Here is a 21,644-nt window from a genome sequence, read left to right as displayed (position 1 = left end):
GCTGGGGTGCATCTGCGTCTGCTAGTCCCTGTCAAAGATATGAACAGATTAAAATGCTGGGCTTGTACCTGACCTCTGTGGCTGTCCTGTGCCAAATCTGGGCCCAATCATTTCCTTTCACTGTGCCTCCATCTCTCCATCCGAAGTACTTGGACCCACCTCACGCAGTTGTAAAGTCCATGGAGAGAATTTACAAGTGTTTCCCTGCATTATTAGGACCATTTTGTATTGAATTCATAATGCTTCAGTTGAGTCTTTTGTAGATAGGGATCCAGGAATTTTTTTTTTTTTTTTTTTGGTTTTTTCCAGACAGGGTTTCTCTGTATAGCCCTGGCTGTCCTGGAACTAACTCACTTTGTAGACCAGGCTGGCCTTGAACTCAGAAATCCGCCTGCCTCTGCCTCCCAAGTGCTGGGATTAAAGGTGTGCGCCACCACCGCCCGGCCCAGGCATTCTTAATATCTATAGAGGATTATTCTTGGACCTCTTGTAGATACCCCACATCTGAGGATGCTAGAGTCCCTTATATAAATAGGTGTTGTATGTGCATGTGGCATCTATGTCTCCCATAAACTTTAAATTATTTTAAAATTACTTATAATATCCAATATAACATAAATGTTGTAAGAATAATGATTATAGGACACTGTTTGGGGATGAATGATAAGAAAAAAAGCTTGCATATGCTCAGTTCAAATTTATTTATATATACATATATAAGTATGTAATACTTTATTATATATACATATATATATGTATATACATGTATATGAATGATATTGTCAAGCTGTTTTGGTTGAGTTATATTAACAACTTGCACATAAATAGAAATAGATGATATAGGTAGGTGGGCTGGTAGGTAGATACATAGATACATAGTTATGTAGACAGAGGGTAGAAGCCATCAGCCCCTGCCCAGACAGATAGAGGGTGACTTTGCAACAGAAGTTGACTTCACAGAGTTCTGGAAACTGAGTCCAACGTCAAGGCGCCAGCAGATTCCATGCTGTCTCATTCTTACCTCGCAGAGCAGACATCAATAAAAATCTCTCTGGGGTCTCACCTCTAAGGCTCAGATCCCGTTTATTAGGGTTTCACGTCATGACCTAAATTATCTCGTAAAGGCCATCCCTCCAAACACCATCACCCTGGGGGACAGAGTTTCAGTGTGACTTAGAAAAGGCATAAACTTTCAGACCAAAGCAGACATACTTTTAATAAAACTCTAATATTTCTTTAGTTATTTAGCCTATAAAATAATGCACTTTTGTTTTTGAGTCTTTTTTTCTTTTAAACTATATTTTGAGAGCTCTTAACAGTAAAGCTATGGAGGAGGCAGACTACAGATCTTTGCTTAGCACCTGGGTTGGCCTGGTTGCTTATCTGAACTTTACTTTTGTGGTGGGCATAATGAGGTAATAACCTATCTCCCAGGGTTGTTGTAAAACGTTCCTCCAAATGCCTGATACATACTCAGACAGTGGAGGTTACCAATTTTACTAATTTCACAATTGTTTTATGTGATTTCAATTTTAGTGGCAGCGACGGAGAAAGCAAATTTACCATTTGGGAGGCCCAGGGTGATGCAGAAGAACAGAGACCACTGTCTCCTTTACCACAGGGACTATATCAGTGGGTACGGCAAAGCTATGAAGATGCCCATGTGGAGTTCATACACTGTTCTCAAGCCGGTGAGCTTTCAGCCTAGCAAGCAGTGAGCACCAGAAACATTCTGATGCTGGGCACCGCAAGGGTTGAATTCTGTTTTGCTGAAGGCTTCCCAAAGCGAGGGTGGACTTCTGCCACTTTGGAGGAAATGCTACAGATATGCTAGAAGGTGGGAAGAGAGAAGGAAGGCCATGTGTTGTGCCTGGAGGAGTTGGAAATAACAATTGAGGCCAGTCGGCGAAGTGCCGAGGAGGGAGAAGCAGATGGTTCAAACGAGTACGCATTAGCATTAATACAGTCCGATTAAGTTCTTTTGCAATTTTGTTAGTGTTGTTCCAAAAAAAGCCAGAAGGTCACAAAAATCTAAGTGCAAAATATGGATTTGCCGCTCATATTTGGGATGTAAGTCAAGCAGGAGGCAAAAGGGGAATGATACTATCCATCCATCTTCCTGGCTGTAAGGCAGGTAGACCTTGAAGGTGATGGTGACTTACGAGGCTCTTGCCTCTGAGTATTTAATGAGCATGTTGGTGTCTGCTGCGAGCTGTGAAAGGCACAGTATGATTATGATCTAACCCTTCTTTGAAGGATCTGGCGCTCTAGAATGCGGTGTGCACCTATGCGTTGTGTCACAGGTCTCCCTGGCCCAGAGTTGAGGATCTGTTGTGTAAATCTCCTTCCCTGTGCACTATCTGGCAAACTCCCAACTGCCCAATTGGTGCCAGAATGGTTAGTCCCCATCATGAAGAAGAGACTAGATCCCTGACTCACAATGTACACAAAGCTAACCTGCTGCTTGACATATCCTAAATACGAATGGCAAATCCATATTTCTCACTTATATTTTTATGACCTTGGGGCTTTTTGGAACAATACTAACAAAATTACAAAAGAACTTAATTAGACTACATTACTGCTAATGTGTGTTGAAAAGACCCATCATAGATTATTAGTACGTTTGCATTGCACATTGAAACAAATTATAGATATCACAAATGGAGATTAGGATCTAAGATAATCAACCTCTATACATAAACAATAGAATGACAAACGTCTTAGCAGACGAACAGGAAAAACGACTTGAGTAATTCAGTCTCACTAGCAATTAAGGAACTGTAGATGGACGCAAAGTCTACCCCTATCCATCCTTGAACCCCTTTGGGGAAGGCAGAGTTTTATTCGAGACTGCAAGACAATAACAGTACGGTCTGAATACTGCCAACTAAATGATATGGATCGGGTGAATTCGTCTCAACATTTTAAGGACAAAGCCATATCACCATCCAGAAGGATGAATAAATAACCAGGAAGCATTAGAGTGGAAAAATCATGACAAACCCTAGCTCTGACTGTCTGAGCTGAAGGCACTGTCTCCTTTAAAGACTGAAAGTAACTGGCTGGACTAGTTTATCTACTCTTCTTCGTCCAATTGAGGCAATTTGCAGAAAAATAAGCACATTTTTCTAGTCCTAATTAAAGCTTTCTTCACAGCCAACCCTGATTTAATCGCAACCATTGCTGACAGAACGCTCTCTCTCTTTTTTTTTTTTTTTTTTTTTTTTTTTTTTTTTGGCATAACCAGATATCTGGCTAGGAGTATCTACTCCCGTCTTTTTTTTTTAAATATTTTTATTACATATTTTCCTCAATTACATTTCCAATGCTATCCCAAAAGTCCCCCATAGCGCCCCCCACTTCCCTACCCACCCATTCCCATTCTTTTGGCCCTGGCATTCCCCTATATTGGGGCATATAAAGTTTGCAAGTCCAATGGGCCTCTCTTTCCATTGATGGCCGACTAGGCCATCTTTCGATACATATGCAGCTAGAGACAAGAGCTCCGGGGTTCTGGTTAGTACATCATGTTGTTCCAACAATAGGGTTGCAGATCCCTTTAGCTCCTTGGGTACTTTCTCTAGCTTCTCCATTGGGAGCCCTGTGATACATCCAATAGCTGACTGTGAACATCCACTCCTGTGTTTGCTAGGCCCCGGCATCGTCTCACAAGAGACAGCTATATTTGGGTCCTTTCAGCAAAATCTTGCTAGTGTATGCAATGGTGTCAGCGTTTAGAAGCTGCTTATGGGACGGATCCCTGGATACGGCAGTCTCTAAATGGTCCATCCTTTCATCACAGCTACGAACTTTGTCTCTGTAACTCCTTCCCTGGGTGTTTTGTTCCCAATTCTAAGAAGGGGCACAGTGTCCACACTTTGGTCTTCATTCTTCTTGAGTTTCATGCGTTTAGCAAATTGTATCTTAATCTTGGGTATCCTAAGTTTTGGGCTAATATCCACTTATCAGTAAATACATATTGTGTGAGTTCTTTTGTAAAAGTGTTACTTCACTCAAGATGATGCCCTAAAGGTCCATCCATTTGGCTAGGAATTTCATAAATTCATTCTTTTTAATAGCTGAGTAGTACTCCATTGTGTAAATGTACCATAATTTCTGTATCCATTCCTCTGTTGAGGGACATCTGGGTTCTTTCCAGCTTCTGGCTATTATAAATAGGGCTGCTATGAACATAGTGGAGCATGTGTCTTTTTTACCGGTTGGGACATCTTCTGGATATATGCCTAGGAGAGGTATTGCTGGATCCTCCGGTAGTACTATGTCCAATTTTCTGAGGAACCGCCAGACTGATTTCCAGAGTGGTTGTACAAGCTTGCAATCCCACCAACAATGGAGGAGTGTTCCTCTTTCTCCACATCCTCGCCAGCATCTGCTGTCACCTGAATTTTTGATCTTAGCCATTCTGACTGGTGTGAGGTGGAATCTCAGGGTTGTTTTGATTTGCATTTCCCTGATGATTAAGGATGTTGAACATTTTTTCAGGTGCTTCTCTGCCATTCGGTATTCCTCAGGTGAGAATTCTTTGTTCAGTTCTGAGCCCCATTTTTTAATGGGGTTATTTGACTTTCTGGAGTCCACCTTCTTGAGTTCTTTATATATATTGGATATTAGTCCCTTATCTGATTTAGGATAGGTGAAGATTCTTTCCCAATCTGTTGGTGGTTTTTTTGTCTTATTGATGGTGTCTTTTGCCTTGCAGAAGCTTTGCAGTTTCATGAGGTCCCACTTGTCAATTCTCGATCTTACAGCACAAGCCATTACTGTTCTATTCAGGAATTTTTCCCCTGTGCCCATATCTTCAAGGCTTTTCCCCACTTTCTCCTCTATAAGTTTCAGTGTCTCTGGTTTTATGTGTAGTTCCTTGATCCACTTAGACTTGACCTTAGTACAAGGAGATAGGAATGGATCGATTCGCATTCTTCTACATGTTAACAACCAGTTGTGCCAGCACCATTTGTTGAAAATGCTGTCTTTCTTCCACTGGATGTTTTTAGCTCCCTTGTCGAAGATCAAGTGACCGTAGGTGTGTGGGTTCATTTCTGGGTCTTCAATTCTATTCCATTGGTCTATTTGTCTGTCACTATACCAGTACCATGCAGTTTTTATCACAATTGCTCTGTAGTAAAGCTTTAGGTCCGGCATGGTGATTCCACCAGAGGTTCTTTTATCCTTGAGAAGAGTTTTTGCTATCCTAGGTTTTTTGTTATTCCAGATGAATTTGCAGATTGCACTTTCTAATTCGTTGAAGAATTGATTTGGAATTTTGATGGGGATTGCATTGAATCTGTAGATTGCTTTTGGCAAGATAGCCATTTTTACAATGTTGATCCTGCCAATCCATGAGCATGGGAGATCTTTCCATCTTCTGAGATCTTCTATAATTTCTTTCTTCAGAGACTTGAAGTTTTTATTATACAGATCTTTCACTTCCTTAGTTAGAGTCACGCCAAGATATTTTATATTATTTGTGACTATTGAGAAGGGTGTTGTTTCCCTAATTTCTTTCTCAGCCTGTTTATTCTTTGTGTAGAGAAAGGCCATTGATTTGTTTGAGTTAATTTTATATCCAGCTACTTCACCGAAGCTGTTTATCAGGCTTAGGAGTTCTCTGGTGGAATTTTTAGGGTCACTTATATATACTATCATATCATCTGCAAAGAGTGATATTTTGACTTCATCTTTTCCAATTTGTATCCCTTTGATCTCCTTTTGTTGTCGAATTGCTCTGGCTAGGACTTCAAGTACAATGTTGAATAGGTATGGAGAAAGTGGACAGCCTTGTCTAGTCCCTGATTTTAGAGGGATTGCTTCAAGCTTCTCACCATTTACTTTGATGTTGGCTACTGGTTTGCTGTAGATTGCTTTTATCATGTTTAGGTATGGGCCTTGAATTCCTGATCTTTCCAAGACTTTTATCATGAATGGGTGTTGGATCTTGTCAAATGCTTTTTCCGCATCTAACGAGATGACCATGTGGTTTTTGTCTTTGAGTTTGTTTATATACTGGATTACGTTGATGGATTTCCGTATATTGAACCATCCCTGCATCCCTGGGATGAAACCTACTTGGTCAGGATGGATGATTGTTTTGATGTGTTCTTGGATTCGGTTAGCAAGAACTTTATTGAGGATTTTTGCATCAATATTCATAAGGGATATTGGTCTGAAGTTTTCTATCTTTGTTGGGTCTTTTTGTGGTTTAGGTATCAGAGTAATTGTGGCTTCATAGAATGAGTTGGGTAGAGTACCTTCTGTTTCTATTTTGTGGAATAGTTTGTGAAGAACTGGGATTAGATCTTCTTTGAAGGTCTGATAGAACTCTGCACTAAACCCATCTGGTCCTGGGCTTTTTTTAGTTGGGAGACTATTAATGACTGCTTCTATTTCTTTGGGGGATATAGGGCTGTTTAGATCATTAACCTGATCTTGATTCAACTTTGGTACCTGGTATCTGTCTAGGAACTTCTCCATTTCATCCAGGTTCTCCAGTTTTGTTGAGTATAGCCTTTGGTAGAAGGATCTGATGGTGTTTTGGATGTCTTCAGGATCTGTTGTTATGTCTCCTTTTTCATTTCTGATTTTGTTAATTAGGATGCTTTCCCTGTGCCCTCTAGTGAGTCTGGCTAAGGGTTTATCTATCTTGTTGATTTTCTCAAAGAACCAGCTCCTTGATTGGTTGATTCTTTGAATAGTTCTTCTTGTTTCCACTTGGTTGATTTCGCCCCTGAGTTTGATTATTTCCTGCCGTCTACTCCTCTTGGGTGAATTTGCTTCCTTTTGTTCTAGTGCTTTTAGGTATGTTGTCAAGCTGCTAATGTGTGCTCTCTCTAGTTTCCTTTTGGAGGCACTCAGAGCTATGAGTTTTCCTCTTAGAAATGCTTTCATTGTGTCCCATAAGTTTGGGTATGTTGTGGCTTCATTTTCATTGAACTCTAAAAAGTCCTTAATTTCTTTCTTTATTCCTTCCTTGACCAAGGTATCATTGAGAAGAGTGTTGTTCAGTTTCCACGTGAAGGTTGGCTTTCTATTATTTATTTTGTTATTGAAGATCAGCCTTAGTCCATGGTGATCTGATAGGATTCATGGGACAATTTCAATATTTTTGTATCTGTTGAGGCCTGTTTTGTGACCAATTATGTGGTCAATTTTGGAGAAGGTGCCATGAGGTGCTGAGAAGAAGGTATATCCTTTTGTTTTAGGATAGAATGTTCTGTAGATATCTGCCAGATCCATTTGATTCATAATTTCTGTTAGTTTCTCTGTGTTCCTGTTTAGTTTCTGTTTCCATGATCTGTCCATTGGTGAAAGTGGTGTGTTGAAGTCTCCCACTATTATTGTATGAGGTGCAATGTGTGCTTTGAGCTTTACTAAAGTTTCTTTAATGAATGTGGCTGCCTTTGTATTTGGAGCATAGATATTCAGGATTGATAGTTCCTCTTGGAGGATTTTACCTTTGATGAGTATGAAGTGTCCCTCCCTGTCTTTTTTAATGACTTTGGGTTGGAAGTCAATCTTATCAGATATTAGAATGGCTACTCCAGCTTGCTTCTTCATACCATTTGCTTGGAAAATTGTTTTCCAGCCTTTCATTCTGAGGTAGTGTCTATCTTTTTCTCTGAGATGAGTTTCCTGTAAGCAGCAAAATGTTGGGTCTTGTTTGTGTAGCCAGTTTGTTAGTCTATGTCTTTTTATCGGGGAGTTGAGTCCATTGATATTAAGAGATATTAAGGAAAAGTAATTGTTGTTTCCTGTTATTTTTGTTGTTAAAGTTGGCATTCTGTTCTTGTGGCTGTCTTCTTTTAGGTTTGTTGAGGGATTACCTTCTTGTTGTTTCTAGGGCGTGGTTCCTGTCCTTGTATTGGTTTTTTTCTGTTATTATCCTTTGAAGGGCTGGATTCGTGGAGAGATAATGTGTGAATTTGGTTTTGTCGTGGAATACTTTGGTTTCTCCATCTATGTTAATTGAGAGTTTGGCTGGGTATAGTAGCCTGGGCTGGAATTTGTGTTCTTTTAGTGTCTGTATAACATCCGTCCAGGATCTTCTGGCTCTCATAGTCTCTGGTGAAAAATCTGGTGTAATTCTGATAGGCTTGCCTTTATATGTTACTTGGCCTTTTTCTCTTACTGCTTTTAGTATTCTATCTTTATTTAGAGCATTTGTTGTTCTGATTATTATGTGTCGGGAGGTATTTCTTTTCTGGTCCAGTCTATTTGGAGTTCTGTAGGCTTCTTGTATGTTCATGGGCATCTCTTTCTTTAGATTTGGGAAGTTTTCTTCTATAATTTTGCTGAAGATGTTTGCTGGTCCTTTGAGTTGAAAATCTTCATTCTCATCCACTCCTATTATCCGTAGGTTTGGTCTTCTCATTGTGTCCTGTATTTCTTGGATGTTTTGAGTTAGGATCTTTTTGCATTTTACATTTTCCTTGATTGTTGTGCCGATGTTCTCTATGGAATCTTCTGCACCTGAGATTCTCTCTTCCATCTCTTGTATTCTGTTGCTGATGCTCGTATCTATGGTTCCAGATTTCTTTCCTAGGGTTTCTATCTCCAGTGTTGCCTCATTTTGGGTTTTCTTTATTGTGTCTACTTCCCTTTTTAGGTCTAGTATGGTTTTGTTCATTTCCATCATCTGTTTGGATGTGTTTTCCTGTTTTTCATTAAGGACTTCTACCTGTTTGATTATGTTATCCTGTTTTTCTTTAAGGATTTGTAACTCTTTAGCAGTGTTCTCCTGCAATTCTTTAAGGGATTTTTGTGCTTCCTCTTTAATGTCTTCTACCTGTTTAGCAGTGTTCTCCTGTATTTCTTTAAGTGTGTTATTAAAGTCCTTCTTGAAGTCCTCTACCATCATCAGGAGATATGCTTTTAGATCCGTGTCTAGCTTTTCCGGTGTGTTGGGGTGCCCTGGACTGGGCGAAGTGGGAGTGCTGGGCTCAGATGATGGTGAGTGGTCTTGGTTTCTGTTAGTAAGATTATTACGTTTACCTTTCGCCATCTGGTAATCTCTGGGGTTAGTTGTTGTCGTTGTCACTGTTTAAAGATTGGAGCAGAAGCTGTGTTCCACTCACCAGAAGTCTTAAGATCCTGTGGCGGGTGTTGTGGGTAGCTGTCGAGTGTCATCCGACCCTGCGCCCTAGCTACCCCGGAGCTTTTCTGACCGGAAGAGGCTTGTGGCCCTACGTAGGCCGGATTTCTGCCTCCCCAACCAAAGCAGTCTCAGGTCCCGCGTGATTGGACTGGAGCAGAAGCTGTGTTCGACTCACCAGCAGTCTCAAAATCCTGCGGCGGGGGTCGTGGGTAGCTGGCGGGTGTCAGGCAACCCTGCTCTCTAGCTACCCCGGTACTGGTCCAGCCGGATGAGGCCTGTGGCCCTACTCAGGCTGGTTTCTGCTTCCCTAACTAATGCAGTCTCAGGTCCCGCGCGCAATTGGATTGGAGCAGAAGCTGTGTTCCACTCACCAGAAGTCTTAAGATCCTGTGGCGGGTGTTGTGTGTAGCTGGCGAGTGTCAGCCGACCCTGCGCCCTAGCTACCCCAGTGCTTTTCTGACTGGAAGAGGCTTGTGGCCCTACGTAGGCCGGATTTCTCCAGAACGCTCTCTTAATAGGCACACTATTCAGGTGTATGTGTTTTTCTTCAAGAGTCCTTAAAATAATCTCTACTTTCGTGTTTGCTTTGAGGGGGTCTGTATGTTCCAGGTCAGGCTCTTCATTCAGTTCCTGACTATGAAAAGTCTGGGTCAGCAGAGCTTGCATGGAGTTAACAGGGATGTTTATATTTTTCATGCTTCCCCTTGCAGCCTGGCATTCCTGAATTCACATGAGCAGGGACGATGCCAAGGGCAGAGAGACGGTCACTGGTTGCAGGCTAGGCTGTTAGTACAGTTCTTTATTCTTCTAAAGCTAACTTCCTTGTTAGCAGAAGACCCCCATCCCATCTCCAGGCCCAGAGGTGCTTGTGCATTTCCCTGTCCGCATGACAGGATAGGATTCTAGCAATTTTCTGCTTTCTAATTCAGAGATTACTCCGTGCGTGTGTTGTGGTTTGAGAAAATTACATAGAAGTTTGTTTGGAGATTCACATAAAACACTGTAGTTCAGCTCTCTCTGTCTGGGAAATCAGGCTTTAAATAAGCTCTTTGGAGCACTGATGCAATTGGTTGGTCTTTAAGTCTTACAGAGCTCTTGTTTCTCTGAGGTTTTGGTGGGTGTTTGTAATTTCTGTTGTTCTCTCAGGAGCCTTCTGGGGAGGAATTGTGACCTGAAGGCATGGTCCTCCTGCAATGAGCATTAAATCTGGTCAGGTTTGATTTGGGCGCTGCTCCTGGTCCTGCTCAGTAGTAGGAAGAGCTGGGTTACTTGCCTAATTAGATGGAAAATCAAAAATAAAGCAAAAATTGCAGTGGCTATTTAAAGGAGATGCTTCATGATTTAATTTAGCATAAAGTCAAAGAATTAGCTAATATTGATCAATACCTATAATTTGATATAAGCACTATGTATGTATATATGTGATGTATATATATGTAATATATAAAAACATAGCATATATATGTGTATACATATACAGACATATATATATATATATATATATATATACACACACACACACACATCTTCTACATCATTAAGAACTTTTAAAATCTGTGTGAGTGTATGTGTGTTATGTATGTGTGTATGTGTGTGTGTGTGTGTGTGTATGCACGTTCATATATATATAAGTGTGGATGTACATGTGGAGGTCAAAGGATGTCCTTGAGTTTTGATCATCACCTTCTGCCTTATTTAGACAGTGTCACTGTTGTCCATGGCCTAGTAAGCCAAACTAGCGGGGCATCTCAAGCTCTCAGAGCCTCTGCAGGCTCCACCCCAGCTGCAGGAGGCCTGGGATGGCACCGTGCATTGCACTGTAGCACTGGGCTCTGTGTAGCTTCTGGGGATCAGAGCTTAGGGCCTCCAACCTGCTTCCAGTACCCACCTATGAACCAACTTCCTACCCTGGAGTGGGTATTGTTAAAAAAAACCCTCTTGGTTCCTGTAAATTATGACCTAATCATGTCTGAAAGTCTTTAAATAACCAGGGGCAATACATGTTCCAGACATTTTTTGTGTGTGTGAACTATTAAAGTCATTTTTCCATAGGAAAAAAATTATGCAGTCAGATGAATACTCAAGAGGTGTGCATTTGTTGACTGCACCATAAGACACAGCTATAGCTTTTGTGTGACCCCACAGTTAAGGGGTATCTGTCACTTTAATGTAGCTGTCTTCACCGGTTGGTCAATTCCCATCCCAGAATGGGAAGGAGGCATCTCTTTGTTATTTCTGCTCATTTCCCCTTTCCTTAAAGAAGTTTGAGAGGTGGGAAGCATCTATTTTCTTAGAGTCTCTGACTGCATTTTATTGTTTTAGTCTGCTTCTCTTTGGGTTCAGAAACCCCAGGGGATCTGGAAAGATGGTGCGGGTTGCAGGTGTGCTTGAGGTGGGACGGGGCTGAGATGGTATAGGGCAGGAGGACCTCTCTTCCCAGAGGACAGGGTTGGAGGACATGACTGAACTCTGCATCCTTCCACAGCTGGGCTATCTCTTGCCTCATCCCACCTTCAGAAAGCAGGCCTGTTGTTTCCAGTCTTAGTGCGTGTCTCTTGGTTAGTTCAAGTTTGATATATGAAAAACAAATTTGATTTTTTTTCAGTTAGCAGAAAGTGTATGACGATGTTTTCTTGTTGCATCTACATTTCTTGCAACAACATAATTTTATTCTTCTTTGTGGCTAAATAAGCTCCATTGTGCGCATGGATCATGTTCCTTTATCTGTGCCTCTGTAGTGAATCATACTGCAGTCAACATGGTGTTTACCTATGTCAGTGATGTGTAGGCCAGGAGTGCTCTAGGTAAACACCTAGAGAGCAGGTGTGCTCAGACCTGGAGCAGAGTCATGTATGGTAGGTAGGTCTAGCTTTCAGTTGTTTGCCTTCTAAAGGAAGCACCATCCTGTTTTTTAACCTCTGAATATGTATTGTATTTTCTTATGAGTTTTCATCGCTAATGCTTCTTCACGAGCCTTAGAAGAAAGCAATGATAAAAGCATATATTTAATCATGACGAGAAATGGACTGAGCTCCTGGGAAATGCGTTTGACTGGAGAATTGCAGTGTTGCAGGCGTGTCAGTCCCTGTCTGCCTTCCCTGGGCTGCCCCATCTCCAACTCTCAGTGTTCTTGATGGTTGGCATTGCTCTTCCGCCTGAGAACAGTGCAGTGGGCACTGCCTTCTCTGTTGTGAGCTGACCTCGAACATGCCGTCCAGACAATGTAGCTAACATCCGCTGGAGACACAGTGCAGTGAATAAGAAACAACAACTTTAGCATATTTTTTTCTTGTTAAATAAATTATTGCAAGATTTGCAGAATAAGTCCATCAAAGCCTATGAAATAATGCAAGGAAAGAGCATATGTCTTACTTGTTTGTATCTGTTCATCCGATGTGGTGACCGCACACTACACTATATTCATGTGGAAGCCGGGGTCAGCTACCACCAATCATGTTTGCAGGATAATTCTGTGGATGGCATTCAGTATTAGTCTTTAAATGTAATTTAAAAAGAAATTACAACTTCAAAAATAAGGATGTTTGTGGGCTGAGGATGTAACTCGGTTGGCAGAGTGCTTGTCCAGTGGGTGCAAAGCTCTGGGTTCTCGGTCTACTACCATATAAACGAGACTTGGTGGAACATATCTGTAATTCCTTGGAAGGTGTAGGTCTGGGGATGAAGGGTTTAAAGTCTTCCTTGGCTGTATAGCAAGCTCAATGCCAACCTGGTAACATGAGACCCTGTCTCAAATATATATATATATATATATATATATATATATATATATACACACATATATGTACACACACACATACACACATACACATACACATGTATACACACACATATACACACACACACACACACACATATATATATATATATATATATATATATATATACTATGCTATATGTTGTATTTCTTATATATGTTATATAAAATACATTATGTTATATTACATTTAGGTAACTATAGCTCTTTGAACTAATTGTAAGCTGATTAGAATTTTTTACCCAGTTTAAAAATAATGTAGCTAATTCTCTTTTTTTTAAGATTTATTTTTTTATATATGTGAGTACACTGTCACTGTTTTCAGACACATGAGAAGAGGGCATCAGATCCCATACAGGTGGTTGTGGGTCACCATATGATTGCTGGGAATTGAACTCAGGTCCTCTGGAAGAGCAGTCAGTGCTCTTAACTGCTTTCTCTCCAGCCATCTCTCCAGCCCCAATGTAGCAAATTCTTATCTACATATAATTTGTTTATATTTTGTTTCCCAATTTAAAACAAGATTTATTTTTAAGTATATGAGGTTTTTGCCTGCATATAATATATTATATTATATATATAATATATTATATATATAATATATATATTATATATATTATATATATGCAGCATGTGTCTGTTTGGTACCCACAGGCCCAGACAAGAGTGTCAAATCCCTGAACGTGGAGTTACAGAGTTGTGAGCTGCCATTTGGGTGCTGGGAACTGAACCCAGGGGCAGCTAGTGGTGTCACTTCTGAGCCATTCCTCTAGCTCCAATATTTCCCACCCACCCACTTCTTATTTGCATGCATAACATATCCCTAAAGAAAAGTTCAATCCCCCCCCCACCCCCCCACCCCAAGACTGTTTTTCAGCAGTAGTTTCTATTATCCCCTGGCTCTCCGTTCAGGTTGTACTCTGCAAATGTTCTTTCCCAGGGTATATTTGATGTGTCCTCCCAACCCCCTCCTCTCCAACACCCCCGCCCTCACAGCCCCAGCAAACATAGCTGAACACATTCACTCCCGCTGCTGGTGTCGACCTGATTCACTAAGAAAATAGGAAGAGAGTAAATGAAAAACAGTCGAGGAAGTCATAAACCAAATAAGGCAATGGGCGAGCCGCAACTGTGGGTGTAAGTTTTCCCCTTTTCTCTCTTTCAACAGGGAGACACATCATCTCTTCCTCCCACAGTTCCAGACTGTCTGCGGGCTGATGTCAGGGTTGCTCCTTCTGAGAGCCAAAAATGTTCCTTCTATTTAGCAGACAAGAATATCACCCATGGCTTCCTCTATCCTGGTTAGTGCAACTCTTCGGGAGCGGCTAGGAAGCCCTCAGTCCGCGGATGTGGCGTGTGCGTTAAACATATATTTCCCACCCAAACGACCTGCTTCGGTCTCCTAAGAGGCTGCCCAGAGGTGGCACAACGGCTTCCTTAAAGGCTAATAAATTTTTCTGTGGGAACCACAGATTAGCTGTAATCAGGCCCAGCTGTGGAGAGAGTTCAGCAGGTTTAAGTTTAATTTTACAACTGAAGGGTATTTGGAAAGAGACACAAGCATCTAAGAAAACATTATCTCTGGCACACCGCCGGAGCTGAGGTCCTCACAGAGAAGGCAGCTGCTTCGTGCAAAGGACAAAAGCTGGCCTGTCTACTTGGTTGTGTGTCCAACAGCTTTGAACTGTAAATTAACCAGCCAAATAAATGAATTTCATGCTTTTTTTTTTTTTTAAAGGGAGGATGTCTCCTGGGGTCACATAAAAACCAGTGTGATTTTTCTAAAACTCAAGTCTCCCCACCCCCACCCCCCCACCCTGCTCCGTTCATCTGGGAATGTAATTTTCACGTATTCGTGAGAATTTCAACATCAGATTCTGGGAATGGTTTACAACTGGCATGTGACTCTAGCTGGTTTGTTTTGTTTTAAGAGACTCATGATTTAGAGACATACAGTAGAATGAGACAATGAAAGGGAAGAACGAGTCACTGAAATCCCATTCTTACTAAAACACATTTGTTTTACAGCAATCAAAGGAACTAATGAGAGTCGATATGATGCCTTAATTACAAGTAATTTGGTCCCAATGTATAAAGAATTCAAAAGTAAGTACCTTCCCCTGTCCCACACTGGGCAGTAAAGGGAGTGGCTCACCTATGCTGAACAAGCACTGTGCCCTGACCCATGTACTTGGCCCTGTATGCTCAGTCTGTTGCTATTCTTTATTTTGCAATAGGGTCTGGATAAGTTGACCAGGCTGACCTTGAACAAACTTTGTAGTCCAGTCAGGCCTTGAACTTGTTATCCTTTCTTCTAATCCCCCAGAATAGCTGGGGTTACAGGCTTGGTGGTGTATATGTATTAATGCTAAATTAAAAAAGCGACTCCTTGGCTGGGCAAACTAAACCTACACTTTAGGATTGCAATTTGTTATTCGCACTGAGTCATTTTATTCTGTTATTTTAAATAGGGGCACAAACACTGTGGGTGTTATTTCTTTGTGACTAACTACAATTTTGACTTGTTGCTAGAATTTGATAATTTTTTTAAGTTTTTTCTTAATCCTTACCTGTTAAGAGCTATTGATAGAGCAAAATTGTATTAACATTCACCATAAGTGAAAAAAAATGCAAATGTCTGTTTCCAGAATGATAATTAGTAAGATAGTACCTGTGGTCTGAAGATTGTTAATAATCACTGTTGAAGGAATTTGGAGACATAATTTGCTCTAATAAAATGAAAAAAGTTCTCATCAACATGGCTGCTTATTTTAGTTGCATAACTATCTTGTAGAATTATCCAATCACCATGGGCAATTACTGGAGTGGAATGTGGTGCTATTTAAATGCACCAACAATAGAAAATATTTGCACGTTCAGTAAAATCAGATATTTTCACATATCTCATTTTTTCATTTTTAGAAATGTGGGACTACTTCCATGAGGTTCTTCTTATAAAATATGCTGTAGAAAGAAATGGACTGAATGTGATTAGTGGACCCATCTTTGATTATAATTATGATGGCCATTTTGATACTCCAGATGAAATCACACAGTAAGTCATTTAATTTTTGATTTAGCAATATATTATCATAAAGTAAAATCTCAACTTGAACTAGATACTGTACAATCTCACTATCATATAGTATATGCATAGCACGTTCATATTCAGTTGCTATTGATGCCAATCTTCAATTTAAACTACCTAAATGTTTAGCTGAAAAGATTTATATGGCCAGAACTTAAACTAATGGTTTCCAGGTAAAGTTTAACAAAAAAATTTTATTGGAAAATTTATAAAATGTGAACAAAGACAATATGAGATTTTTCTGGAGGAAATGTAGAGTCTGAGCCATCAATAAATATAGAATCAAACCAACTATTATCAGAAAACCCAAGTGCAGACTAAGCTTACCTTAGTACATATCACAGGTACAGTGGACAATCCACAACATAGTTTCAATAGAGGATGCAAGTAGACTTCAATAGAAAACCAGCCAAACAAACTGTACACCTTAATACTAAACCCATTACAGCAGGCTGCTACGAAGTACTTTTCCACTTTAGTGTCTTTCAGTACTAGGCTTTTCCAGAGAGGAGTCCCATTGCTTCTTTTATTGTCAAAATGTCAAAAGGATAAAACCAAAACAGCAGCAGGATCCCAGCCTAGAGTACGGAAAGCCCCAGTTTCTACTGAGACCTTTTGATAAAGTAAACCTCACACGAGGTGTACAGCCAGCCCCAGGCTTTTCCAGCCCTTTCCTGTCACTGTTCTTTGACTTTGAGGCAAGGTCAAAGGTAGCACAGGCTGGCCTTGAACTTACTATGGTGCTGAGGATATATTTGAAATCCTGTTCCTCTTACTTCTGTATCCCCAGTGCCGGATTGGATGGTGGTGCCACCACACCTGGCTTTTGTTTGATTGTATAGTAGATTCTATGTCGTGGTCTCATCATCTGCTAATTTTAACAAATATTTTGAGAACTCTTTCTTACATGCTAGGCAGTTTTCTAAGCATTTACGTAGGCTTTGTTAATCTACAAAACAACTTGATGTCTGGTTCCATTAGCTCCGAGTCAGAAAAGAGGAAACCAGGGCTAAGAGAGGTTAAGTAACTTGTTTGATAGGTTTTTCACCAATTGGCAAAGCCAGAATGGAGATGCAGACAGTCTGAATCTGAATCGGTCATATGTTGCTGCCCATAGGAGCTCACAGGTTTCCAGTCGTAGGGTCCACAGATACCTTTATCTTCTCTCAAAACTTGGTTTTTTCCAGACAGGGTTTCTCTGTATAGCTCTGGCTGTCCTGGAACACTGCTTCCCAAGTGCTAGGATTAAAGGCGTGCGCCACCACCACTCAGCGCTCAAAACTCTTAATGTGTGCATTCGTGTTTGTTAGTAGAAAGACAACCAGCACATCATCAGTTAGTCGTCTGGATCTACTCCTACATGGACCCTGTGGATACTTCCATATTAAAGTTGGTCAAATGAGGGTCTTAGGGGAGCAGATGATCTACCTGTGCAGCAGAAGTACACAGCCATAAGAGACGGGATCCTTTGTTCTTAGCACTGACTCCATTAGAAGACACCCCAGTGAAGTATGAAGCCAAGGGACTTGGGAAACACAGGGCAGAATTCCATGGGCTTTCTTTGTGTCCTAATGGTTCACTGTAATGTTAGAATGACCGTACTATAGATTGTGACTAGAGCTCATTGACATGAAAGTCATAGATGATAAAACTATACTTTCCACACAATCTGCACTTTCCTCCTAGTCCTTCACCTTGCCATTTCCTTAATGCCGAGCTATAAAACAAAAAGACAGTTGTAATGGGGTCAAATTATGTCAATTATGTTTTCAGATATGTAGCTGGCACTGATGTCCCTATCCCAACACACTACTTTGTGGTGCTGACAAGTTGTAAAAACCAAACCCACACACCGGACAGCTGCCCTGGGTGGCTGGATGTCCTGTCCTTCATCGTCCCTCACCGGCCCACCAACATAGAAAGCTGTCCTGTAAGTATTCCTGGAGAACCTGGGGCCAGAAAATGATTATTCATATCTCATCTGAGCTGTCACAAAAGCCGTTCTATCCAAAACATATAGTTCTGTTCTTTGTGGGTAGAGTTCTATAGATGTATGATCTATAGAATTAATATTAATCATGCATCTGCATATGTAAACAAGTATTTATCTATGAATGTGTGTGTGTGGTTGATACTCACTAGGGTAATTAAAGTTTGAAAATACAAACTAGCACTATATACCATTTACTGACATGTAGTAACAGTTTAAAAACCATTGAGATTCATCCTGACTTATGCAAGTTAGTAATGTTAGATCTGTACCTAGGAACAAAAAGATAACTACCTAAATGATACTTCTTTTGAAATATTGCGTCTAGGGGCTGGGGAGATAGCTCCATTGGTAAGCACTTTCCAGGCAAGTGTGATGACCTGAGTTCACCATGGATAGTGTGTCCTACACAGGCAATCCCAACATGGCGGCGGGAGGTAGGGGGCCTGGGGTGACAGCACAGTGGGTAGGAGTTTATAGTGAAGAGTATTTTTTCTAGGAGTTTTGCTTGATTAAACAAAATTTAGTTGTATCAAATGAAGAGCCAAGGAAATAAAAACAAAAAATCACAAACCAGACAGTAGTAAAATATCTCTATGCCAGTGGAAAGATACACCATGTGGAAAATGGTTTTGCATTTCATTCTCAGGAAAACAAGACCGAGGACCTTTGGGTTGAAGAGAGGTTCCAAGCACACGCCGCCCGGGTCCGAGACGTGGAGCTCCTCACTGGCCTTGACTTTTATCAGGAGAAAGCACAGCCTGTCTCTCAGATTTTGCAACTGAAGACGTATCTGCCCACGTTTGAAACCATTATTTGAATGAATGGATGTAGAAAGCCATTTGACAAGTTGGGGACATTTCCTGTCAAAAAAAAAGTTAAAATAAAATTTTCTATTTTTCCTTAACCTTTAAAGTCATACTATACATTTTCATTTACAATCTGTCTTATTCATTTCTATAGGCATTAGAAGACATTTCATTTAATTTTATTTATTCTTCTGCCCTCCTCCCCTTGTATATACACACATGTGTGCTGGTGCCCAAGGAGGCTGGAAGAGGGCGCAGAGTCCTTTAGAGCTGGTGACATTTGTCAGTATTTGGCAGAAATGCATGGTGTTGATTTGTGTGTACTGAGTCACAGTGCTCACAAGGATGCTCTGGTGTTTACAGACTCTGCTCTGTAAACCAGCCTTTTCCCTTTGCAATGGATGCCTTCATGTGTGAAGACTATTGAGAGCCTCGAGTCTATGTGTAAGTTGTTCCCAGCGTGATTACTAAGATACAGCAATGAATGACATGGCAAATGAGCACTTTTATGTTGTGGGACATGTATCTTGCAGGTGAATTCCCTAAAATGGATACTTTCTGTATCTACAATTTAAAACAAGTATATTGCTACAGATTGAATGATCAGATCTATTTTTCAATTCTGAGTTCAATGAAGCATGGTTTCCAACTCATTCAAAAATGAAAATTTTTATCTTTTAAGTAGTATATATTCATTACAAGACTATAATATATTATACAATATATTATATATATTATGTATTAAATAACAAATTGTACATTTATGTATGTAAATATTAAACTCCTATGTAATCTTACCGACCAGTGTTTATAATGATTAAAGCCTACAGACCTGCAACCCTTGGCATGGATCTCCTTTGAAACATAGTTTTAAAAATAAGGGATTTGCCGGGAGTGGTGGCGCATGCCTTAAATCCCAGCACTTGGGAGGTGGAGTCAGGCGGATTTCTGAGTTCAAGGCCAACCTGGTCTACAAAGTGAGTTTCAGGACAGCCAGGGCTACACAGAGAAATGTCTTGAAAAAACCAAAAAAACCAAACCAAACCAAAAAAAAGGTGGGATTTAGGAAAATGTCCATTCATATTATTAAGGCTTAGAAGCAAATGTTTTTCCCCCTCAGATAATTTCTAATTTTTAGGAGAATGTGCACAGAATTTCAAAATGAAGTCTGCTCTACATAATTGATATATGCTCACTTAAAACTTGGAAAAAGAAAAGCAAACTCATTCTCTCAAAACATGGGACTTCCTAAAGCAAAGTGCAGCAACTGCTATGTAATATTTTAGTAAATGACTTGTGCTTTGCAGTCCGGTCCTTAAGACCTGTGTGGCCATGACTCATGGTTAGTACCTTGTGTGTGATAAGAAAGAATGATTTGAGCATCCCTAAGAATCATACCTTGGCCTTTACAAGTTGGCATTTTACTTTTATATAATAAAATTCAATAATCTCAGTCAATGGGATTTTCCCTTTTTCATCTGTTGACAGTAAAATATTTAATTAAGCAAATTTCAGAAGGCTTAAAATTTTATTTTGTACAGACATTTTTCTCCACGTCTGCTCGTTCATGTGCCATTTGATGCCTGGTGCCTGTGATGGGCAGAGAGTGACCAAGCCCTCTCAGTCAGTCGACAGGTTCGCCAGTGCAGGAGTGAGGATTAAAAAGAAAAAAGACAATTAGACAACACTGTAGCATGACCCCAGCCAGTTTTGAGGCTGAGGCTGGTTTATTTTTTCCCAATCTGCTTTTATTCCATTTTAATTACCTGCAAGTAACAAGGTCAGTTCTAGGTTGAGGAACAAGCAAGGCAATAAACAAAGTCCTGACCACTCCCGTGATCACTCTTTCTCAGGGCTTATCAGGATGACCAAGATAGCTGAGCGAGCCCACTTCCCTGTCCTAGCCCAAAGCCAGTTTCATGCCTGAAGCCTACTTCTTGGTTCCACCCTAAAGTTAGATTCCTACCTGAGCTTACTTCCTTGTCTTGGGCCCAATGTCCGATTCCTGCTTGAAGTCCATTTCCTTGTCCTTGGCCAATGTCAGATTCCTGCCAAGCAGCCCCAAAAGCTCTCCACAAGAAGGCATCAATGAGATCACCTGGAATTGGAGTTAACAATGGTTGTGAGCCTCCGTGCAGGTGCTGGACATTGAACCTGGATCCCCTGGAACAGCTGCCAGTGCTCTTAACTCTGAGCCATCTCTCTAGCACCCTTGAGAGGCTTTTTATATAGGTGACACTTAACATAGCCGAAATGCCTGCAATGGAATGAGTGGACCATGTGCTACTGGTAGTTTGGGTTATATGCAGTTTCATAAGCAGGCATATATAAAAGGGATATTTCTATGAGCTCCTGTTTTACTGAATTAAAATTACAATGAAGCACACACCTTCAATCCCAGCACTTGGGAGGCGGGTGGATCTCTGAATTCAAGGCTAGTCTGGTCTACAGAACTAATTCCAGGACAGCCAAGTTCACACAAAGACACCCTGTCTGATTTTTTTTTTAAAGGAATTACAATGAATTATTGTAGAGAGGGGACCTCTCTAACTCTTGGGAACATCGTTGGAAGGAAGAGAAACTCTAAAAGTTGGCTTATTTTCTAAACTTAGTTCGAGTTTTGAAAAATGTATTTTCTTGTTGAAATTGTATTCTTAAAAAAACAAAACAAAAAAACAAAAATGAAAACCCAAAAACTTCCAGGAAGAGTTTTCAGTGTCATAAGTTGAGAAAAAGAGAGTCTGTTGACCCACAAAGACTTAGAATCTAGGAGAGAGCACCTTCCTGCTGTGTGCTTGGGTAGACAGATGAGGAAGGTGGGTAAAGAAGTGTGCCTCTTCACATGAAGAAGTTTGTCGTTAGCCACC

At 40.6% G+C, this 21,644-nt stretch overlaps 1 protein-coding gene across 1 annotated transcript in view; it reads left to right on the top strand.

Annotated features, from left to right (window-relative positions):
* Positions 1-18,875, top strand: part of Enpp3 (ectonucleotide pyrophosphatase/phosphodiesterase 3) — a 69,329-nt gene extending 50,454 nt beyond the window's left edge. Inside the window, exons 20-25 of the mRNA XM_021173940.3 lie at positions 1,537-1,691; positions 14,059-14,191; positions 14,919-14,996; positions 15,813-15,945; positions 17,752-17,908; positions 18,618-18,875. Coding sequence (XP_021029599.1) covers positions 1,537-1,691; positions 14,059-14,191; positions 14,919-14,996; positions 15,813-15,945; positions 17,752-17,908; positions 18,618-18,788 — 827 coding nt within the window. The 3' untranslated portion in view covers positions 18,789-18,875. The remainder of the gene's footprint in view (positions 1-1,536; positions 1,692-14,058; positions 14,192-14,918; positions 14,997-15,812; positions 15,946-17,751; positions 17,909-18,617) is intronic.
* The last annotated feature ends 2,769 nt before the right edge of the window (positions 18,876-21,644 follow it).

The sequence above is a fragment of the Mus caroli genome, unplaced genomic scaffold (assembly GCF_978045245.1).
Source record: "Mus caroli unplaced genomic scaffold, Mus_caroli_1 scaffold_9, whole genome shotgun sequence".
Lineage (NCBI taxonomy): Eukaryota > Metazoa > Chordata > Mammalia > Rodentia > Muridae > Mus > Mus caroli.
The sequence above is the reverse complement of the archived record's forward strand: the minus strand, read 5'-3'. Positions and strand labels throughout refer to the sequence as shown.